This window comes from Peromyscus leucopus, chromosome 1 (genome assembly GCF_004664715.2).
Source record: "Peromyscus leucopus breed LL Stock chromosome 1, UCI_PerLeu_2.1, whole genome shotgun sequence".
Taxonomy (NCBI): Eukaryota; Metazoa; Chordata; class Mammalia; order Rodentia; family Cricetidae; genus Peromyscus; species Peromyscus leucopus.
This window is the reverse complement of record NC_051063.1, coordinates 33,563,548-33,585,521: the sequence shown is the minus strand read 5'-3', so window position 1 is coordinate 33,585,521 and position 21,974 is coordinate 33,563,548. Positions and strand designations below refer to the sequence as shown.

Below are 21,974 nucleotides of genomic sequence, written 5' to 3'. Positions count from 1 at the left end.
CTCTCCTCACGGTAGAATTAAACCTCTCCAGGCAGGTTTTCTTCCACATCTCTTAACCTTTCATCAGTATGAAGTTAGCTAGTTTGCCTTTATGTAATATTTTAGTTTGGAAACTCTTTAGGGAAACACTGCTTTAATTAATTTTTTTCAAAACAGACCACTAGAGTTTTAAATCTAATTATGTGCTGTAAATTCTTCGCAACAATTAGTGGCTCGGAGATAAAACCTGAGGCTGCAGGCTGTGGAGCCCTCCCAAGTCTCTTGGTAAATCAGAGCCTGTACAGTTAGCTGCTGCTTCCATGAGAGGGGACCAGACTCAGGGAGGGCATCTAGTGGGCATTGTCACTGGGTGAGTTGCATGTGAACCACTCTGCTGTTCTCTGTGCTGTCCAGATCCCACTTCCGCTGAGATGGCTGCAAACCTCACAGCCGCACGTGTGTAGGCATCAAATCCTGTGCCGCCCACTCTCCAGACAGGAGTGTCCTTTGGCCATTGCTTCCGGAGAATAGGGCCAGAGAAGATCAGCTAGCTAGGTGTGGTGGCACATGCCTTTAATCCCAGCATTGGGGGGGGGCAGAGGCAGGAGGATCTCTGTGAGTTCAAGTCTAGTCTGGTCTATATCGTGAGCTCCAGCACTACCTGCCCTATATAGAGATCCTGTCTCAAAGAAAGAAAAGAAGAAAGGAAGTACCAGCATCCTTGTATTTTCCCAGTTCCTAGTAGGTGCCTTGCATGTGCTGCATGTGGAAAGTACAACGTGCCCCTCTGAGTGAAGGGGTGAATTGTAAATCAGTATGGGTAAACATAATCATTCAAGGGTGAGGTCCTGGGGCTTTTCAATGCTAATGTAATTCTCTCAGGTACTGGAAGCTGAGTTGGATGACCTTGGTTTTCATTGAGGTTTTACCAGTAGCCACCTGTGTGGCATGGGACAAGTTAACTTTTCTGTGTGGTGATAAGGCATTGCACATGCTGAGTCCTGGAATTCTGCAATTCTGAGCTGGCTTTAAAAGGTACTTTGTGTTGGGGTGCACTGTGTAGCACTGTGTAGGTCGGCTGGAGAAAGAAGGCACTCCAAGATGAAACTTTAAGGCCTATGTGGCAGCAGGAAAATCTAGCCTCTCTGATGGACTGAACCCCAAAACAGCCATATAAAGGTGTATTTATTGATTGTTACACAAAGGATTTCCTCCCACCACGGCCGGTCCTTAATCTAATTTACTTGTCTTGCTATAGGAGAGCACCACATGCCCCATGACTTCAGTCCTTTGTTATGTATGTTTGCAGTACACAGTAAGACAAGAGCCTTGGGTGTGCCTGAGGCGCTCGTGACCAAAGTCATGGGATGGCTGCAACTCTCCTTCGGTAAAACGATTCTACAAATCATGGGAAACAATCACTGTTTTCCACCAAGCTTCTTCAAGGTCAAAGTACTTCTGAAAAACAGCTGTTCATTCTAATATCTACCTCCCCCCCTCCCACCCCAAAACAGTGACTCTGCTAAATTCCTACAGCACCTCTGGAGGAGTCGGTTTGTAGCCTTAACTTCCCAGGCTCTTGGGTTGTCCCCTCATGTCGTCTGTGCTACCCAGGCCCCTAGCAGGATCTGTTCATGCCCACAACGTCCAGGCAGTCCCCACCCCACCTCACCTCTCTAAACAGAATCACCCTTAGTGTCTGGGTGTCTTGGGAAACTGTATTCGTTTCCTGTTGCTACTGCAACAAAGTACCAAAATTTAATAGTGTATGGCAATTAGGATTTATTACATTTCCAGAAATCAGATTCTAAGGTCAGCCTCAGTAGGTCTAAAGTCAGAGTGTCAGTCAGGCTCTTCAGGAACATCCTTTCCTTTTGGTTTTTGAATTTCTAGAGGCTGCTTGTACTGTCGTGGCTTGCAGTCCCCTCCTTCACTTCCAGTCACCGGGATACCGTCTTCTCTTTCTGGGGCACTGTCTCCATCTTCTCTCTCTGACTCCTGCCTCATCACTCTGTGGTTACACTGAGCACACCTTGTCCAGGTGATCCTCTCTCAGCTCAGGGTCCTTAATTTAATCATAACTGTAAAGTCCTCTTTACCATGGAAGGTGACACTCATGGTCCCTGCAGATTAGAACGTGAATGTCTTTGCAGGACTGCGATTCAATTATCCAATTTCTCTTAAAGATAAAAAAAATTTACTTATTTTTATGTGTATGGGTGTTTTGCATGCTTGTATGTCTGTGCATGTGTGTGCAGTGCCCATGGAGGCCAGAAGCAGGTTTTGAACCTCCTGGAACTGGAGTCACTGATAGTTATGAGCTGCCATGTGGGTTCTGGGAATTGAACCTTGGTCCTCTGTGAGAGCAGTCAGTGCTCTCAACTGCTGAACTGTCCTCCATCCTCCATCCATTCAATTTCAAAATCTAGACTCAGAGAGAAGTGTACCGAAACTCCTATGCTGTGGTGGGTTGGTGAGTGACCTTACCCAGCTGTTCAACAGCAAATCCCATTTAGTAGTTGTGTGCTTGGACCCTTTATTTTGAATTGTTCAAGGCGCTTTATCCACATAAAGTGTATTCTCACATCTCCCAGTTGCCAGGTTCTGATAAGCCACAGCCATTATCTTCTTCCTTATTTTGTTCCTGGCAGTTACCACAGCCACCCAAGTGTGACAAGGTCTTCTGGCCACCCAAGTGTGACAAGGTCTTCTGTCCACCCAAGTATGACAAGATCTTCTGGGAAAATGCAAGAATCTCCAAGACTCATTCCTTTCTTTTTCAGAGCTTGATTCTTTACACAAATGAGAAAGAGAAACATCTTCATCTGGCTCTGAAATGTGTTTGTATTTGGACTTAAGTGTGGGTGTGCCTCGTGTTCTGGGGACTCTCTTCAAACAGAACAGTAAAACCTTGAAATAGACACTCCACGAACACTGTATGAGTCTAAATGTTGTCTACCTTCCCCGCTTCTTCCCTCCCTCCTTCCTCCCCTCTTCCTATTTCTTTAGGGTATACCCAGTCTATCCTCAAACCTAAGTACTCAATACTAGCCTTGACTCACCTGACCCTCCTCTCTCTCCCTTTCAAGTGCCGGGCAGGTGTGAATTGCAAAAGCAGAAGCCAGGAAGAGATCTGATTCTTGGTCTTGTTGTGTGCCTGATCTGAATGGTGAGGATCTGGTCTGGTTGTGTATTGGATCTGAACGGTGAGGTAGGTTCTGGTCTGGTTGTGTGCCTGATCTGAACGGTGAGGTTCTGTAGCCATACCCATATTTGACTTACAGGTGTGCTGCGTGGATGACTTTCCTTGTTGGGAGATGGTTCTTCCTCACATAGCCTTTCAACACCCAAGAAGAAAACTTCTAGCAAGAACTTGCTCCAGCCCAGAATTCAAGTTTGAAAAACACAGCTGACTTCTCTGGGGGAAACAAAGCCAACTTTGTGCTCCTCAGGTCATGGAAACCACATTGGCACCTCATTAGTGCCTTGTTTGTAAGGACAGTCTGCGTGGTGGACCTGTCCGGGAGAAGAGCCCCCCCTCCCCCGGGGTTGGCAGGTTTTGGGGAAGCTGAATCAACTTACTAACACTCAGCGACTCAATAGTACACAAGTCAATCATTCATCAGACTGGCCCCTCCCACCTTCCAGTTATTCTTGAAGGCTGAACAGTTGTTAGTCCCTCCCACTCTGTTACTGCTGTGATTAGTGTGCCACACAAGGGCCCACAAAGCTTGGACACAACCAGCACGACTCCCCAGAGGGAAAAGGTCCACAATATCATTGGCATCATCCCTCCTCTTTCCCATATCAGAGCCCAGTAACTGGGGGTCTCTTGAAGAACTTGAAAAAAGTTTTTGATTCCTCACACAAAAGAGAAAGAAGAGCAAAGTCATTTTTATCTGGCTCGACAGTGTGTTTTGTTTTTGTACTTAAGTGTGGGTGTGCCTCATGTTCTGGGATCTCACTTCAAACAATACAAGCAAGCAGCCCAGGAAGATGTACACAAAGAGGGCCGAGAGGGTCCCACTTTGATTGCAGGGTTGGGGTCTCACCGGCTTTCCTCAGTGACAGTGTGTGTTCAGAGCTCTAGCTTCTTGCATTACGAAACTGAAATGAAAACGACCCATCCTGTGTGACCCTTGAGGATGCAACAAGCTCACAGGGATCACAGGAGCAGTCGCCCCTCCCTCCTTCCTGCCAGCGCTCACCTCCTCCAGAGGAACCTGAGATCCCTCAGAGGAGCACGGGAGAGGGAGGGTGGTGTGCCACATCCTTGTTTGTCTTCCTTTTTCTCCTCACTCCACCCCACCCCAGCCTCTCTGCCACCCTCTCCCTGCCTCTCTCTGCCCCGCTTCATTATCATGAGCTCTAACTGCGCAGGAGCTGCTCCTAACAGTGACGACTGAAGAGTTCCAGCTGTGGTTCCCTCCCAGCTTCATATGTAGATTGATTGTGCAGCCTGGCAGGTCCACCAGGCGGGACTTCAGATTTCACAGCCACATTCAGATGCCCCAGAATTCCATTTCACCAGAGCTAGAACACATTTCCTGGTTATACTCACTTCCCACAAGGGTAACTTAAGACCCAGAAAATATGGTTTACCCAAAAGCCTCGACTGTGGAAACCATATGCACCAGATTCTCTGGGAAAGTCTGCCCCATTTATGGAGAAATCCATTCTGGGTTTGCCCAGAAACACAATGGCCAACTGGCATGGGCCACAAGAAGGACCTGTGGCAGGGCGAACTCTTCCCTTCTCTCGAAAGATTCTGTGAAAACTGACCAGTACTTACTGCTTCAAAGTTAGATTTTTTTCTTTTATAAGTTTTTTGGTTGTTGCATATACTACTTATGTGTAAAAGCTGTCTTATTATATTTGGATCTGAAATGAGGACTAGGATGAAAATGTGTGTCATAAATATATACACAGTTCATTCTGTGCATAGTTTTCAAGCCAAGGAACATATGGATTTTCTCATGTAATGTAAGTGATGATTTTTTTTTGGAACCGACGCCTTTGCCAAATTCAAGACGACACTTGTCAGTGGCAATGGTGAACTCATCATGGGAGTAGAGAGCAGGACCAAGTCGGGAGTTAGCATGCTGGGGTGATTTTTATTTTATGTATGGAACAGAGCACAATCTCTGCAAATTTATTTATTATTATTATTATTATGGGATCAGGCATATGCAAGTCACAATGTACACGTGGAACTCAGAGGACAACTTGTGAGAATCAGGTCCTCCTTCTACCATGTGGGACCTGGGGATCAAAGTCAGGTGGTCAGGTATGGTGGCAGATGCCTCTACTCACTGAGGCACCTCTCTGGCCCTGGGCACAACTTTCTGAATGTCTTAAATGTTTCAATAATAATTTATACATCTAAAAAGTAATTGAAAGTGGTTACTTATGTTTTATATATAGATATATCGTAATTATAGGTATATCATAATTTACTCAGCTCAAACTCTGTCCCCCTATTACCGGATGTTTATAATTTTCAACCATTAAATAATGTCATAGGAACATTTTCAATTATCAAGTTTTGCCTTAGGATCTATTTTCACAATTGAATTGTTGAGTCAAAGACTATGACAGTAGTGACCGTGTATTCCAAACCACCTTTACCAGAGATATGTGATACATTACGTCTTTGTCTATGTTTTGTTCTTTTGAGACAGGATCTCACTATGTAGCCCCAACTGCCCTGGAGCTTGCAGTGTAGATCAGGCTAGCCTCAAATTTGAGGTGTGCTATGCCCTGCTATCCTACAGCTCTGAGCCAACTCACCTGGCTGGCATTATGTTTCTTTCTGCCTTATCTCTCCATCGTGGGATCTGTGTTTTTAGTTTTGGAGGTCTTGCTAGACGAGTATTTGTTTGTAATGGTTGTTTCCAATTACCAGAGAGACTGAACGTTCTGCCATATAGCCTTTCCTATTGGAGTTTTGGGCGTTTCCGTGTGTGTGAGCACTTGTTTGTAGGAGCTAGGAAACGGGGTCTTATTTACGCGGGGAAAGGGGTCACTCACTGGAACCTGCAATGCATGTGGACCTCTTGTCTCCCTGCAGTGCCGCCAAGCTCCTGGACAAGAGCCCCTTCTCAGTCAGTAACCAGAACCCCCTGCTCCCTTCGCCGGCCAGCCTCCAGCTGGCCCAGCTCCAGGCCCAGCTCACCCTCCATCGGCTGAAGCTGGCACAGACGGCCGTCACCAGCAACACTGCAGCCGCCACGGTCTTGAATCAAGTTCTCTCCAAAGTGGCCATGTCTCAGCCTCTCTTCAACCAGCTGAGGCATCCATCTGTACTGGGCACCCCACATGGCTCTACTGGGGTTTCCCAGCATGCTGCCACCATACCCAGTACCCGATTTCCTTCCAATACAATTGCCTTTTCATCGCCCAGCCAGGCACGAGGCCCAGGACCTTCTGTGAGCCTCCCCAGTCAGCCCCCCAATGCTGTGGTGGTACATCCCTTCAGTGGGGTGATGCCTCAGACCACTGCCCATCCAGCAGTCATCCTAGGCATTGGGAAGGCTGGACCTACACCAGCTACTGCAGGCTTCTATGAGTATGGCAAAACCAACCCTAGCCAGGCCTATGGTTCTGAAACAGAGGGCCAGCCTGGCTTCTTGCCAGCCTCGGCCTCGGCCACAGCATCAGGTAGTGTGGCCTATGAAGGGCACTACAGCCACACAGGGCAGGATGGCCAAGCTGCCTTTTCTAAAGACTTCTATGGACCCAATGCCCAAGGGTCACATGTAGCAGGTGGATTTCCAGCTGAACAGGCTGGGATCTAAAAGGGGAGGCTGGTGGGCTGTTGCAAGGTACGAACAGTCAGTGGGAGAGCCCCCCTGGATTCTCCGGCCCAAACAAGCCTGATATTGCAGCAGGGCCCAGCTTGTGGTCTCCACCTGCCAGCCAGCCCTATGAGCTATATGATCCCGAGGAGCCCACCTCAGACAGGACCCCTCCTGCCTTTGGAGTTCGGCTTAACAACAGCAAACAGAGGTTCAGCTGCTCCCGGCGGAGGGCGAAGGAGGAGCCAGCGATGCTGTCCGTGAGGCCTCTGCAGGCTCACGAGCTGAATGACTTCCATGGTGTGGCTCCGCTCCACCTGCCCCACATCTGCAGCATCTGTGACAAGAAGGTGTTTGACCTGAAGGTGAGTTACCCACGGAAGGCTGGGCCCCAAGGATTGACTCTGGGGCACCTGACTTTGTCATCAGTGCCCTTTATTAAAATCATAGGTTGAAGACTCCAAAGGAATTTCAGAATTAAATCAGGGTTCTTTCCCTGCTTTGAGGCAGGTAGAAGATTTCTTTCTTATCTAGATGAAGAAGCAGAGGTCTCCTGCTTCCCTTTGAAGGCTTTTCTTCTTTGTGTATTCTAGAAGCTATAGTTCCTTCAATATATATGTTGTACTGAGTTTGAAAGAGGGAAAAGTAGAATTCTGGGTCAAGGACAAAAGATCATTTCTCAGGCTGGAACTAGATGAACCATTAAAGAAGACTCCCAGATATATCGTGTGGAGGGAGAGATTCCCGAGCCTTCCCTGCCCCACCCCTGTGGTAAAGTGCTTTGCACTACTGTGAACAAGAACCCACACAGCAGGATGTTTACTCCAAGGTGTTCTGATAATGCAATGAAGTATTTCAAAACAATAAAATGTATGTAACAGTTAATACACATTAAACTCTTTTCATGCGCTGATCGCAACTGCATGAGGTAGACACTGGGGTCTGGTTTTTGTTGTTGCCTTACTGTGTTTTGAGACTGGGTCTCATTCAGCTCTGGCTGATCTTGGACCTATTACATAGCCAAGGCTAGCCCTTGCCTTCCTGAATGCTGGGGTTGTAAGCATGGGCCTCCAGGCCCCAATAAAGTGGATACTATCATTGCCTTCTTTTCAGAGATGAGAAAAGCTTCCCTAGCCCCAGACCACCTAGCTAGAGAATGACAGAGCACCATTATGGGTGTCATCTCCCTGAGCCTGCTGTCACACCAGCCCTCTGCCATCCTATCCCAGAACATAATACAGTTCCTCCTGTATTATGGGAGTCACAACACATCCTTCACTGCTGCTCAGGTCACCCAGATGTGTTTGTATAACTTGAGGGAGACACCCACACCTTCCCATTTCTGCTGTGTCCTCAGTGGTAGCAGTGATGCCAGCGGGTGCTGGAGGTCTTTGTCTCACATGGCCTTTCCTGAGGCTTTAGGACTCACTATACCTAGACCAGAGAGAAGTGGATGGCGTTTCTCTGTGGAGAGGAAGAGCATGAGGTCAGAGATGGGTCAGGAGTCTACTTCAAGTCTGGGTAGCCATCCGGGATGGATACAGGGTATGCAAGTAAGGGGTTGACAAGAGAGACGGATGGGCAGTTATATAACAGCACCTAGGATGGGGAGGGGAAGGAGAGAAATGGAGACCGAGGTGTCCTATCGGCCCAGCCTCTGGGTGCTTGGAGCTCCCTGCCTGGCTGGTAGTAACAACCCTTATCCTCTGCCTCCCCATTCTCTGGTCTTCTCATCCAGGACTGGGAGCTACATGTGAAAGGGAAGCTGCATGCCCAGAAGTGCCTGCTCTTCTCTGAAAGGTAAGTGCTGTCCAGACAGTTCCGGTTATGTGCTCGGCAAGGCAGTGTTCACTGAGCACTGCTGGGGATTCTGTGCTGGGCTGGGCACAGGGAAGCTGCGGAGAACCAAACAGGGGAAGAAGCCCTGCCCTCCAGAAGTGCCCCTTACTGCAAGCACATGAGCTCCTACCCTGGTGTAAATGCTGAGCAGAAGGCAATGCTGGAGGGACGGGAGGAGTGTGCATGTGTACGTGGCTCTTGGGCAGACTGTACTGCAAATGGAACAGCTAGGAGAGACCTCACCGAGGATGCCTCCAGAGTGGTGGCTCTGTGAGGGAAGCTCATTCCCACCAGACAGATCAGGATCTGGAGGTTTGATAGGAGAGACCTCACCGAGGATGCCTCCAGAGTGGTGGCTCCGTGAAAGAAGCTCATTCCCACCAGACAGAACAGGATCTGGAAGTTTGAAGGCTCTGCGACTGTTGTGGACCTGGGGATCATCAAGTCTAACCAGCACAGAAAGAAGACAGGAGAGAGAGGAGGGAAGGGCCAGCCCCAGGTCTTGATCCCTGGTAAAGACTTTGTTTTTCTGTGAGCGTGATTAGAGCTGGTGGAGGCTTGATGGGGAGAACAAGATGCTGTTTGCCATGCTGAGAACAGATCCTGGGGTAAAGGCATATCTTAGAGATTCATGGGGAAGAAGCCGTCTGGCCCAAGGATGTAGAATAGACAACTACAAGGCTCCCGTTGTTCACAACAGCTAGAAAGTGAAAGCAATGGGGAGGCCCATGAACAAGGAACCACCAACAAAACGTGGACTGGCTACACAATGCAATATTCCTTAGTCTTAAAAAGGAAGGAAATTCTGACACATGTAATTTTGAGCTGTAAAATTCCACTCCCATGAGGTATTTTGGAAGCTAAACAGGCTGGGGTTGGTGGGAATGAAGAGTTGGTGTTTCACGGGCAGTTTCAGTTTTATACGGTGAAGGGTTCTGTGGCTGGATGGGGAGGTGGCTGGATGGGGGAGTGGCTAGATGGGGGGCTGGATGGGGGGCTGGATGGGGGGTGGATGGGGGCTGGATGGGGGGCTGGATGGGGGCTGGATGGGGGGCTGGATGGGGGGCTGGATGGGGGTGGCTGAATGGGGGCTGAATGGGGGCTGGATGGGGGGCTGGATGGGGGTGGGTGGATGGGGGTGGCTGGATGGGGGTTGGCTGGATGGGGGGTGGCTGAATGGGGGCTGGATGGGGTGGCTGGATGGGGGAGTGGCTAGATGGGGGGCTGGATGGGGGGCTGGATGGGGGGGCTGGATGGGGGGCTGGATGGGGGGGTGACTGTACAGCAGCACAACTGTAGTTAGTGCCACAGAACTGTGCCCTTCAACACGGAAAAAGCAGTACATTTCATGTCGCAGTATCTTACCACAATTAAAAGAACTGTTACAAAGGCCTCCTGTTCTTTATTGTGGTAAAGCTCATTACCATCTTAAAGCTTACAATTAAGCAGCAGTTAGCACATTCACAGGTGTACCAGCTTCACTAACATCCACCCACCCCTCCCTACCCTAGCCCCTGGGGGCTGATCTGCTCTGCTTATGGGTCTGCCTGTCATGGACACTTCATGTAAATGGACTCCTATAGTATACGGCCTTTCTCGCCTGGCTTTTTAAACTTACCATATCTAGGAGGTTCACCTACATCATAGTGCAGAAACAGTATCCACTTTCTTGTATACCTAAAACTCAGGCAGTGAATCTACTCATCTTTTGATGGGCACACAGTCATTTCTACTCATGATGACGAAGGCTGCTGTGAGCAGCCACACATGAGTTTTTATTTATTTCATATGTTTATTTTATTTACACATGAGTATTTATTGTATATGTTTTTCAATTTGGGGGATATTTTATACATCAGAGCAGAATTTGGGGTCATGTAGTCATTTTTTGTTTAACTTCTTGAAGAAACTGATTCTCTGATTCTCCTCTAGTGCTGGCCTCCAGTGTATACTTGCTTCAGCAGAAGGGACACTGTGTGCCTCCCCAAACAGCACAGCTGTTTATAACCCCACTGGAAATGAGGGTAAGTGGAAGGGGCCCTCAGACAGCAGCTTCCAGCAGAATCAACAGTCCTCAGGTTTATATTCCACCTTGAGATCCAGGACTTCTGGATATGAGCTTCCTGTGTATGCACAGACAGGACTTCCTGGATATGAGCTTCCTGTGCATGCACAGACAGAATTTCCATATATGAACTTCCTGTGTATGCACAGACAGATCCCAAGCATTGACAATATTTTCTGGGATATTTCAGACCCTCCACTGTGCTAGTTACGGCAACCTAGGGTGTAATCATGCCAAACACTAATAAGTATAGCAAGAGAAAATTTATAGTTTTCTCTTTCCTTTTGTGTCGGAATCATGAGAGAGAGAGAGAGAGAGAGAGAAGAGAGAGAGAGAGAGAGAGTGTTTTGAGGCAGGGCCTCTCACTGGTCTCTAGCTCAACCAGGGAGCCTCAGAGACACTCTTGTCTCTGCCTGCCTCCCCTACACTGAAATTACAGGCAAGTACCACATCTGCTATTGTATGTGAGGTCCAGGGATTGAACTCAGGTTCACAGCCCTGCAGGGCAGTCATCAACCAATCAAGCCATCTCCCCAGTTATGAATTCTAAAGGTTAAGTTTTGACTTTTTTTTTAAACCTGCTGTCATTTATCATTCAGATTATGCCTCAAATCTTGGGACACCGTATGCAGCCATTCCAAGGGCCTTTGCTCAATCAAACCCCACGTTTCCTTCAGCTTCCTCGGGGGCGAATGTGAGTACAAAGCTTTTTCTCCATTTTCCTCACCATCCCCAAAGTGTTCACATCATCTGCCATGTCTAGCCCAAGAGATGCAAAGAAACCTGGGTCTTTGTGTCATTCAAAAAGTATCCTTAGACAGAGGCCAGGAGGGGTTTCATCTACCCACTAGTGTTGAAACACAGAAAATCATGCCCTGTGCTCTTTTCTAGTTGCTTGTTTGTTGAGACAGGTTTCACTGTGTGGCCCTGCCTGGCCTGGTATTCACCGTGTAATCCAAGCTGGCTTCAGGCTCATGGTACTCCTGCCTAAGCATCCCAAATGCTGAAATTACAGCCATGAGCCACAGTATCGAGCTTTCTGCCATATGTTCAAAAAATCAGAGACACTTACCAACTAGTATTTCACAATTTTTAAGGGGGGAAGCCACATGCTTTTATATTTTAAAAATTCTCAATTAAAAAATTTATTGCTGGGTGTGGTGGTGCACACCTTTAGTCCTAGCATTTGGAGCCTGAAGGGCCTATCCCTATGAGTTTGAGGCCAGCCTGATCTACATAATGAGCTCTAAGTCAGCCAAGGCTGCATAGTGAAACCCTGTCGTAGCAAGCCCCCAGAGTATTCATGTGTGTGTCTGTGTTTGTGCATGGCATGTGGGTGTGTGAATGCCCACAGAGGCCAGAAGAAGGCATCAGATCTAGACCTGAAGTGACAGGCAGTTGTGAGCCGCCTGGCCAGTGCTGGGAATCAAACTTAGGTTCTCTGGAAGAACATGAAGTGCTCTTAAACTCTGAGCTATCTCTCTAGCCTTAAAATAATTTTTAATAGTTTATCGCTGTGGACCCTTTGGCTGAGAGTGTCATTGCTGCAGATTCCCTTGAGCCAGAGAGAGGAGGTGACAAGTTCTACCAGGTTCCTGACTTGGAAGGGGACTGCTTTAGTGTTCTCTTTTGCTGGTTTAAGTGTGTGTGTGTATGAGTGGTGTGTGTGTGTGTGTGGTGTGTGTGTGTGTGTGTGTGTGTGTGTGTAAGTGTGTGGTGTGTATAAGTGTGTGTGTGTGTGTGTAAGTGTGTGGTGTGTATAAATGTGTGTGTGTGGTGTGTGTGAGGATTGTGTGCATGTGTGTGTGCGTGGTGTGTGGGTATGTGTGGAGTGTGTGGTGTGTATGAGTGTGTTGTGAATGTGTGTGTGTGTGCGTGGTGTGTGGGTGTGTGTAGAGTGTGTGGTGTGTATGAGTGTGTTGTGAGTGTGTGTGTGTGTGAGGGTTGTGTAGTTGTGACACCGTCTTTCTCTTTGGCGTCTAATGTTTTTCTGCTAATCGCCCTTCTGTGTGCTAACAAAGCCTGCAGATAAACAAATGCACGTGGCCCAGCCCTGCCAGAGGGAGTCTGGTGAGTGTGGGAGCTGTCCCTCCACGCGTGCAGTCTGTGCTGAGAGCGGCTGTGACCTCTTTCTCTGTTCTCACAGGCTCCATGTGCTGCGCCCGCACGTGTTGGTGCATCTACACAAAACATCAGAAAAGCGAGCTGTGTGGGGCGGCTTCTAGGGTTGGGGAGAGGGACAGTCATGGCCAAACATGAGGCCCACCTGGCCCAGACTGCTATTTACCCACGCTGTTGAGCAGAAGTCCGTAGGAAAGAACTCTTGTCTGCAAGTTCATGTTTTAGCCAAGATGAATTCTGTGGTTTCTGTCAAGCAGTTTCACTTCTCAGAGCTACGCCTGGATCAAGGCAGCCTTGGGCCAGTCCCAGGAGATCAATACATGGTTTCAGTTAGGTCTGCCCTCTGCCTTTAAAGTCAAGTCACTGGGTATATGATCTGGCACTCTGATTCTTGCTCCTCACTGTTCCCAGGCAGCATGGGCCATCGAGGTACCTTTGTGTCATGTGCTGGGGCCCCCACCCCAGGCACTGAAAAGGAGGAGACTGTGGCTAAGCTGGGGGGAGGCCGGACTGGGTGACAGATAAACTGAAGTCAGAGCTTGCATAGTGACTCCACCTTGAGGTTTGGGTACAAGGTAAAGAACTGGCATCATTTAAGCCCCTTACAGAGGAAATTAGAAGAGGCTGTGAGAGGCATGGGCAGGACAGTTCTGAGTTTGTCCCAGGTATCATTCCTGCTCTCCAGTGCTGACCACTGAGCCTCTGGCCTTGGAGTCAAGAGATCTAAATTCAAGTCTTAGGTCTGGCGCTGACAGCTCTGGAGCCACGGGCAGGCCATTCTCCTTCTCTACAGTTCCATTCCTTAAATGGGGTCAGTAACTCTCCAAATGATGACTTTGAGAGGTAGGAATAATTACTGAGTTTTCACATGGCTTGTAACGTATTTGTATTATGCCTTACATCTTGGCATATCAACACATGATCTTCTAGCCCAGTGCCCAAGGCTGAGAATGAGGGTTGGGATGGACCACAGAGTGTCTATCACATACATGGACGGTGTATGTGGCAAAGCTTTGCACACAGTCCTGTACAGAGCTAACAGTGGTTGCTCCTGGGCAATGAGTCCTTCTTCCCACTTTAGGTGCCTAGAATGGCTTGAAAACCACTTTGTGTTGCTGTGACCCTGCCCATTTCTGTGCCAGTGTTCTCCTTGGCTAATCTGCTGGGTTGTCCTATCTGCTTCTCTTTACATGATTTGAGATGCCCGTGAAGCACTTTAAATTATGTTCACACCAGGTAAACATAAGCCATGTGATGACGTGTATTGATGATGGTTCTGACCTTCTGCATTAAATCCAAAAAAACCTCTTGAGTGCTACTTCCCCTAAATGGCTAGAGGTGAGAAGTTCATAAGACATACTTTCTGCACAGATAGCTTGCAGGAGATGGAGACCCCAGATGCCATAAACTCCAGCTAACATTTTTATTGTGCTTCATGTGTTCCTAACCTTTCTGCATCATATTAGTTCATTTAGTCCCCCAGATAGCCCCAGAGGTGGGTACTGTTAGTGCCTTATTGTACAGTTGGGGAACTGGGGCCAAGAGAGACTTGGTACCTTTCCTGAGGTTACAGTGCTGGAAAATGGAGGTGGTATAAAGCTTAAGGATCTGGGAGACACACTCTCACCACTGAGCCACACAGCCCTGCTTCCAGGCTTTCAGGGGCTGCCTCCTTGCAGTGATTCTTTTCCTTAGAAAATTTCTCTTCCTTCTCCCTACACCTCACCCCACAAACTCCTCAGAAGGAGGAATAGCTGAGGCAACCTTAGGGTGCAGGGACTTACCCAGCCTTGGGCAGCCCTAGACCACCATAAAGATTCCAGTGATGGGCAGGCAGGTTCTTCTGTACTGCTGCAGCATCCCCCAAGATGAGCACTGGCTTCAGGAGTGCTTCCTGTAGACCCCAACAGGAGAGGAGGAGCATCACTTGGCTGGCTTTATCATTATAAGTTTTATGATGTTTGGCTGGTTGCATGAACCTCCCCAAGGCTATCTGGGGGATCAAGGACTCCCTCCAGTTCCTACATTACCAGTACCCCACCATTCACTGGAGTTCTTCTGGCAAATGCTGGTGACCGGTTAGCTCATTCTGCCAAGTAGACTCAAAGGAGGGCCTGTCTCACTTTTGGGAACCGTGGAGATGCAAAAGTGTGGATGGGCAAGACAGGCTGAGGAGTGGAGCTGCCGCTGGAAACTGCTTCACAGGCTCTGTGCGGGCCCAGGGCAGCCCTTCAGAACCACCGTCAACGTCTGAAAACAGCTTCACAGGCCCTGTGCAGGCCCAGGGCAGCCCTTCAGAACCACCGTCAACGTCTGCCCCCTGCTTACAGATACCCCCAAAGACAATGAAACTCCTCTGAGGGTGGCTACTCTCACCAAAGGAGACTCTGCCAGGCTCCAGCGAGTGCCTGGGAGCTTCTTTTGTATGGTACACATTTTTTTTCTCTTTCCAAACTACATGCTTATTGAGAAAATCCAAACTCACAGCCCACCTCAGAGATCCCATGGGGCTATGATGCATTTGTCTCTGCAATCACGTCTTACACTTATACTGGGGCCTTTTCTTTCTGAGTCCATTTACGTACGTCTTTCCAGGAACATATTCTGTTGAACAAAACCAGATGTAACCAAGACTCTGTCGCAGTGGGATCGCTATTGTTTGTGTGACAACAAAAACCTGTGGCTCCTTTGAAAGCTCCCTGTTCCTAAGCAGGAGAACAAAGTGGCACTGGGAATGGAGGATTGGGAGTGCAAAACACACCCAACCAGCCACAAAATCTCAAACTCCCACAGAAACCAGCTGCTGCTGCAAACCGTCTGGCCGCAGCTGGGCTGGATCTAAACTTGCCTTGTCTCTGCTCCCGTCAGAATCTTTCTTCTCCGTGTTTATTTTGATGGAGACGGGACATTGGAGTGACAGTGGCCTGCTTTGTTAGTGGCCTGTGACTTGTGTGTGTCCCCAGCCCCTCTCCCACTATTCAGGGTCCCCAGACATAGGTATTGCCTTTCACTTAGGCGGAGCTGTTTGACAGAGCCCTGCCTTCTCCCTGGCTGTCTGAGTTGTCATAAACAGAGTAATCAGGTTTCTAGAAGGGCCGTCCAGACTCCGCAGGCTGTAAATAGGTTTCTTGCACCCGCTAAAGACATATTTTGTCTGAGCGTGGCCAGAAAACCATTTGCGGCATTCATAGTCACCTTCACGTTTCTTTAGTGACAGTGCCACAGATGGCCCTCTTGGGCCTAGGATGGTGCACATCATTTTAATTTTGCCTTCTCACCAATAGCCTGTATTCCAGGCACTCATAAATAAGGAAACCGAGCCCAAGGAAAACAGAATGTTTGCAGAAGGCTGAAGGCTTAAGGCGCATGCTGGCCCTCAGATTGCTAGCCATTTCTAGGACGTTTATCTGTCCTGCCAGGCCTTCTGAATCCACGGCTCAGAGCATGGCTCTCACCGTCTTTGTGCATGAGGGTTGGTGTGGCCTCCACTAACTGTGCCCTTCCTGGTTCTGTCCTGGCTCGGTCATTCCTTCTGTCCCTTTAGCCCAAACCACCAAAGACCAATACAAAGGAGACAGGACACGGGTGGGTTTTATTTTCTGGGTTTCTTAATTTTCTTTTAATAAATCTTTATTGTTTTTCCTCTTGTTACAAAAGTGATACACCACGATATAGAAAAAAGTCTAACACTAACATATATAATGTATATATATATATATATATATATATATATATATATATATATAAATCCTACTTTGCAGAGAAAATAGGAGGCAGGCTACATTTGCCACAACTTTTGTGTGTAAGTAGTTTAATAAAAAAAGTGCATAGAAATCAGATCATAGGACACAGTTTATTTTCCCATCTTTTTTTCATTAAAAAAAACTAAATTTAATTTATTTTAATTTTTTATGTGTATGGGTGTTTTGCTTGCATGTGTGACTGTGTACCACATGCATGCCTGGTGCCCACAAAACCAGGAGAGGGTGTCAGATCCCCTGGAACTGGAGTAGCAGAGAGTTGTGAGCTGCCATGCGGATGCTGGGAACGGAACCAAATTCTCTACAAGAGTGGCCAGTGCTCTAACCACTGAACCATCTCTCCAGCCTTCTCTTATTTTCTTTTTGAGACAGGGTCTCACTGTGTAGCCCTGGCTGTCCTGGAACTCACTCTGTAGCCCAGGCTGCCTCTGCCTCTTGAGTGCTGGGACTAAAGGTGTGCGCCATCATGCCTCGCTAGGCCTCATTGTTAACATTCTATGATTCTAAAGTTTATGGGGATAAAGTTGTTCAGAATGGGAACAACCTAATAGCCGCAGACAAATCCTGACACCAATAAAGTGATTTACTCTAAGTCAAACCTAGTATGCTTGATAACCTACTTGAGAGCATCAGTGAGATCAGCATCTGTGGCTACCCCAAGTTAATTCAAGATACGCAGCTATGGAATCCATCCCATCTCTATCTGCATGTTCTGTTCAGAAGCACCATGGTGCCTCTTGTTATGGGCATTTAGCATACAACCAACAGAGGCCCAGGGATTGCCGTATGAGATCACCCAAACACATCCCGTTGGAGCCCAGAAATCGTTTTCTGAAGGTAGAAACTACAATCTTTAACTGCAGGAAACGCTTCTAGAAACTTCTCTCACCCACAGGCCTGCTGCCCTGAGCCATGCCCTCATTATAATTCTGAGGTATCTGAACATAATCTCTTTGAACTCATGACCAGAGCCTGTTTCTACCTGCACCAAAGGGCATTGAAAGGTCTCAGAACCTTCAGCCACAATTCTGTTTGCTCTCTTCACATTTCCACCCAGCTATAAAAGATTTGTGAGTAAGCTGAGAAGTCTGGGATCCAGCCTTAGAACCATTAGAAGCAGCGTCAGGCAGAAGAGTAGCCCCAGCACGTTAGAAGACACAGCCCGAGCCACTGAGCCGCACGGGCCATCTGAGGTCAGCGCCTCCCTCCCGTAGCTGGCAAAGGATGGTTGTCCTTTCAGCTTGGTAATGAGGGCTTTGGTTACAGCCCTGACACCTTAGCTCTTTTAGAGATCTGACCTTGGGCTGGAAAGTCTCAAGTGCACCTGTCTCATGTGTGTCTCCTGGGAGCTCAGCCCCAGAGCCGGGTGGTGGGTGTGAACTGAGCCCATCAGCACCTCACGGCCAAAATGCAGGCCGATGAGAGCCAAGCATTTCCTTAAAATCCATCTGCTTCTGCCCCAGAGCACCTCTTGAAAAAAAAAAAAAAAAAGATACTTTTTAATATATTTCAAACTGGAAAAAAAAAAAAAAGACATGAGGGACTCCAGTGTGACTCTTGCCAGGATTCACTGTTCCTTTCTCTCCTGTCGTTTACTTCATCCTTTTCTGTGTCTCAGCATCTGTCTGTCTGTCTGTTAGTCAGCTAGGCATTTTCCTCCCTGAATCCCTATTTAAGAATAGCTTGAAAACACTGTTCATTTTGATTTCCTAAGAATATGGATATTCCCTCACATCATTCCAGCAATATTCTTCCCCAATCCAAGATCATCATAGCATCCCCTTCCATAGCAGTGGGAAGCAAGGGGACAGATGTTTATTTAGGAGCCTGCTGGAGGTCAGACATTATACAGAGGCACCTGACTTACGGCATTTCATCTTCTCAATCAGCCTGTGGAATCGATTTTATTCTCCTGGATTTATGGACACGCAAACCTGGGGCTAGAAAAATCCGGTAACTGGCTCACAGTAAATACAGGGATGCAGTTAACAGTCAGTCCCCTCCCTCTAGCCTGCCCCTGGTGCCTGGAGTCAGTAAAGCGTGCACTAGACATAGGAATGTCCCCTAGAGAGACCCCAGATCCGTGTGTCTTCAGTGCATCTCAGCATATCTGGCGTCGTGGATGTGATCACTTCTAGAGCAGGACAGCTGATAAACAGGGTGCTGGCCCCAGGAGCGTGTCTGCACCATCCCAGAAGGAGATCAGGCTCGTGGACACGAGTAGCTGAGCAGCTGGTCACGAGGAGGGGGCACAATGGCACATTCACTGGTGCACTGGCCATGCTGGGGTGGGAGGAGCCAGGTTTCCTGTTTGTGCTGTCATGGGACGTCCTGCAGTTTAGGGCTTGGCAAAGCCTTCAGGAGGACTAGAGCTTTCAAGCTTGGAGATAGAAGGCAGAGTAATTTTACATTTGGAAAGGACTTTAGACATATAGCCACCTCCCTTGTTCCAGGTATTGGGAAACTAGTGACTGTGAAGAGAAATGGGTTACACTCCTAATCAGTAGCTGGGCTGAGACTTGAACCCAGGTCCTCTGTCTCTTACACTCAGGTTCTCAATTGTCAGGACGCCTCCAGATTTTAACATCTAAGCCATTACCCACCCGCTTACTTCTACCTCAAGTACCGACATGCATTCCATGTTTGGAAATATTTTTATCCGTCAAAGTTAATGAGTTACCTAGTTATCCCTTTTTGCTACTCAAAGACACAGAAATGTCAGTCAGACTTTCTGATGATTCTGCATAATATTAAAAGAAAAGCTTGGATGAGATAAGTCTCACAGGGCTCAACTGACCAAAGAATGATCCATGCATCCCCTAGTACCTGTGGAGAGCAGCACCCCACAGCCTAGCAAGCAGGACAGGGAAGGAAGGGAGACAAAGGCAATTGCACAGGGCGCTGCTGTGTGCCGTATTTGAACGTCGGCTGATGAGTTAGTTGCCTATGATTGGATGAGACCCAGCAGTTGGCTCCTAAGTTAGGTGTTCAGTTATGTCACCTGCTGAGTTCGATTGCAGTGTAGTCTAAGAGCTTGAGGTAAGGAGGCATCCTTAAGACACCCTATCCGTAGAGTGGAGCTTGATATCACCTCAGCTGTTAGAGTGTCAAAGGCATTGTTTAGCACCCATCACCATAATTCAGTAGTCCTCCCAATCCTTGGTTTAACTTTGTGCAGTTTCTGCCACCCAAGGTCAACTGAAGTCTGAGAATATTAAATGGAAGATTCCAGAAACAATTCATAAGTTTATTTGTAAGTCTTAAGTAAGTTTTATTATGATATATTGTCATAATTGTTCTGGTTTATAAGTAGATGTTATTAATCTTTTATTATGCCCAGTTTATAAACTGTACCTGATCATAGTATGTAGGTGTAGGAAAAACTAGTATATACAGGATTTGGTACTTTTGTCCTTTGGAAATTCACTAAGTGTCTTGGAAGGTATTCCTACAGGTAAGGGAAATAGGCACCTATTGTATCATTAACCCTAAAGACCATTTAGGGCTAATATTAGCAGACCCAAGCTGCGATTACCACATAGCCTTCGCTGCTTGATCAACAGCTCTTGGAGTTGTCAGAGTCCTCAGGGATGAAACTTCGTTCTGGATGTACCACCCAGGGACTTCCCTCTGTCTCCCTCCTCCCTCTCTCTGGCCCTCCCTCTCTCTTCTCATTAGGATCTTTCATAGGGAATAGGACAAATAATAGACACGTGTATATAAGTTGTTTCAAGAGTAGAGCAATAATACCTATTACTTCACTTTTTTACGAATCAAGCATGGCTTGAGTCTAAATTGCATTTCATATCTACAGAAGAGATAGTGAAGAATGTAGGCTGAAGTTTTCTAAATTTCAGCAAAATAATTTCATTCATATAAACAATTTATCTTTCTAATAGTATAGGGTTTATCACACCTGAAACCAGACAAGCCAGAACAAACCATGAATATGGCACTTCTCAAGATTTTCCTTTCATGGCTCACTTAGAAAATGATTAAGTGAGGGATTTGCCATTGGAGGTCTATGGCCCCCAGGTTGAGAAAATCGGTATCTCAGTACATCTAAAACCTGTGTGTAGTTCACTGGCCGGGAAGCTCCAACTTGAGATGATTAACTAGAATACTAATAGCATCTATAGAATCAGGGAAAGTCCATTTCTATCTCTGACTAGAGTGTGGGGAGAGTCAAGGATCGAATCTTCAAAATGCGAGTGAGAAGTGTGAGATGAATTTATCTCAGTGCCTTTGATGTGGAAGTCTGTAGCATGAATAGGTCTTCGGTGAATGGCAGTTTGGGAGGTTGTTCTCTGGGATGAGTGGCCTGTGTATTCTGCTGGGCCCAGATAAAGGCCTCTTAAATTGTCCTTTCAGGCCGGAGTGGGTACGCAATTCGAGGATGCTGGTTCCTGGGCCTGGTCACTAGGCACCTGGACAGGCTGGAAGAGGGATTGCCCAGAATCCCCCTGCATGTCTGGCTGCTGTGTTGTCCAAGCACACGTCACTCAGGCTGGCTGCAGCAAGGGCACACGCATAGGGGCGGAAACTGCGTTGCTAAGAGTCCACCAGAGTGCCCAGACTTAGCATTCCTGGTGTGAAGTCAGAGAACCAGGGGCTTTGCTCTGCTTGGGAGTTCTGCTGGGTCTGCCTCAGATCACTCCAGTGGGAGGTCCCAGCCCTGGCCATGGTAGCTCTCCATTTGTACTCATTACAGAGGGGCTCAGTCTTGGCTACCCAGGCTCAGACTCTGGGCGGGGGAGAGGGGGTGTCCTCCTGAGGGGAAGTAGGGGCTCCTCTGAGCCACATGCTGAATCAGTGTTCCCCTTTGGGAAAGTGCTTGACATCTGGATACCAGTGGAGGGTGGAGCATAGACAGAGCACCCGAAGCTTCTCTAATTCAAGGTGGAACTGTAAAAGGAAATGATAATTGAGTCTAATTGTCCTCAGCCCAGGTGAGACAAATGAGGGCTTTTCATGGTAGTGTTTCCCTAAGTACCAGCCCTTGTTAGGGATGAGGCCTGAGACACTCCCTTTCTGTTACCTCAGCAGAGTCAGACCATAATTAGACACTGACGTTCACCCTACGGGGGAAAGTGATGATGGCTCATGTACGCTGTGGCTCTACAAAGTCTTCTGGGCTTTGAAGACTACGCCCTTCCCTCCCACACTGGGTTGGTATCTGCTTCCTGATTCCTGAGCTCCTGGAAGTTAGGACTGATTGAACATTGACCAAAGTGAATCCATATATGTCCTCCAGGAGCCGGAAATAGACACAGGTCCTGCTTGACAACTGTGTCCCTTAGATCTGGCTTGGATCTACCTAGTGGGGATGGAGGCAGGTTTAGAACCTCGAAGTCTGACCAGAACAGCTCCTTTTTCATTTGCTGAGAGTACCTGGCTGCTGTTTTTGTTTGA

General features: G+C 47.7%; 1 protein-coding gene across 1 annotated transcript in view; it reads left to right on the top strand.

Annotated features, from left to right (window-relative positions):
• Nucleotides 1-21,974, top strand: part of Rbm20 (RNA binding motif protein 20) — a 205,746-nt gene that overhangs the window by 145,188 nt on the left and 38,584 nt on the right. The window contains 5 exon segments of the mRNA XM_028875066.2: nucleotides 6,050-6,768; nucleotides 6,771-7,141; nucleotides 8,515-8,576; nucleotides 10,548-10,639; nucleotides 11,280-11,374. Of these exon segments, the coding sequence (XP_028730899.2) occupies nucleotides 6,050-6,768; nucleotides 6,771-7,141; nucleotides 8,515-8,576; nucleotides 10,548-10,639; nucleotides 11,280-11,374 (1,339 nt within the window).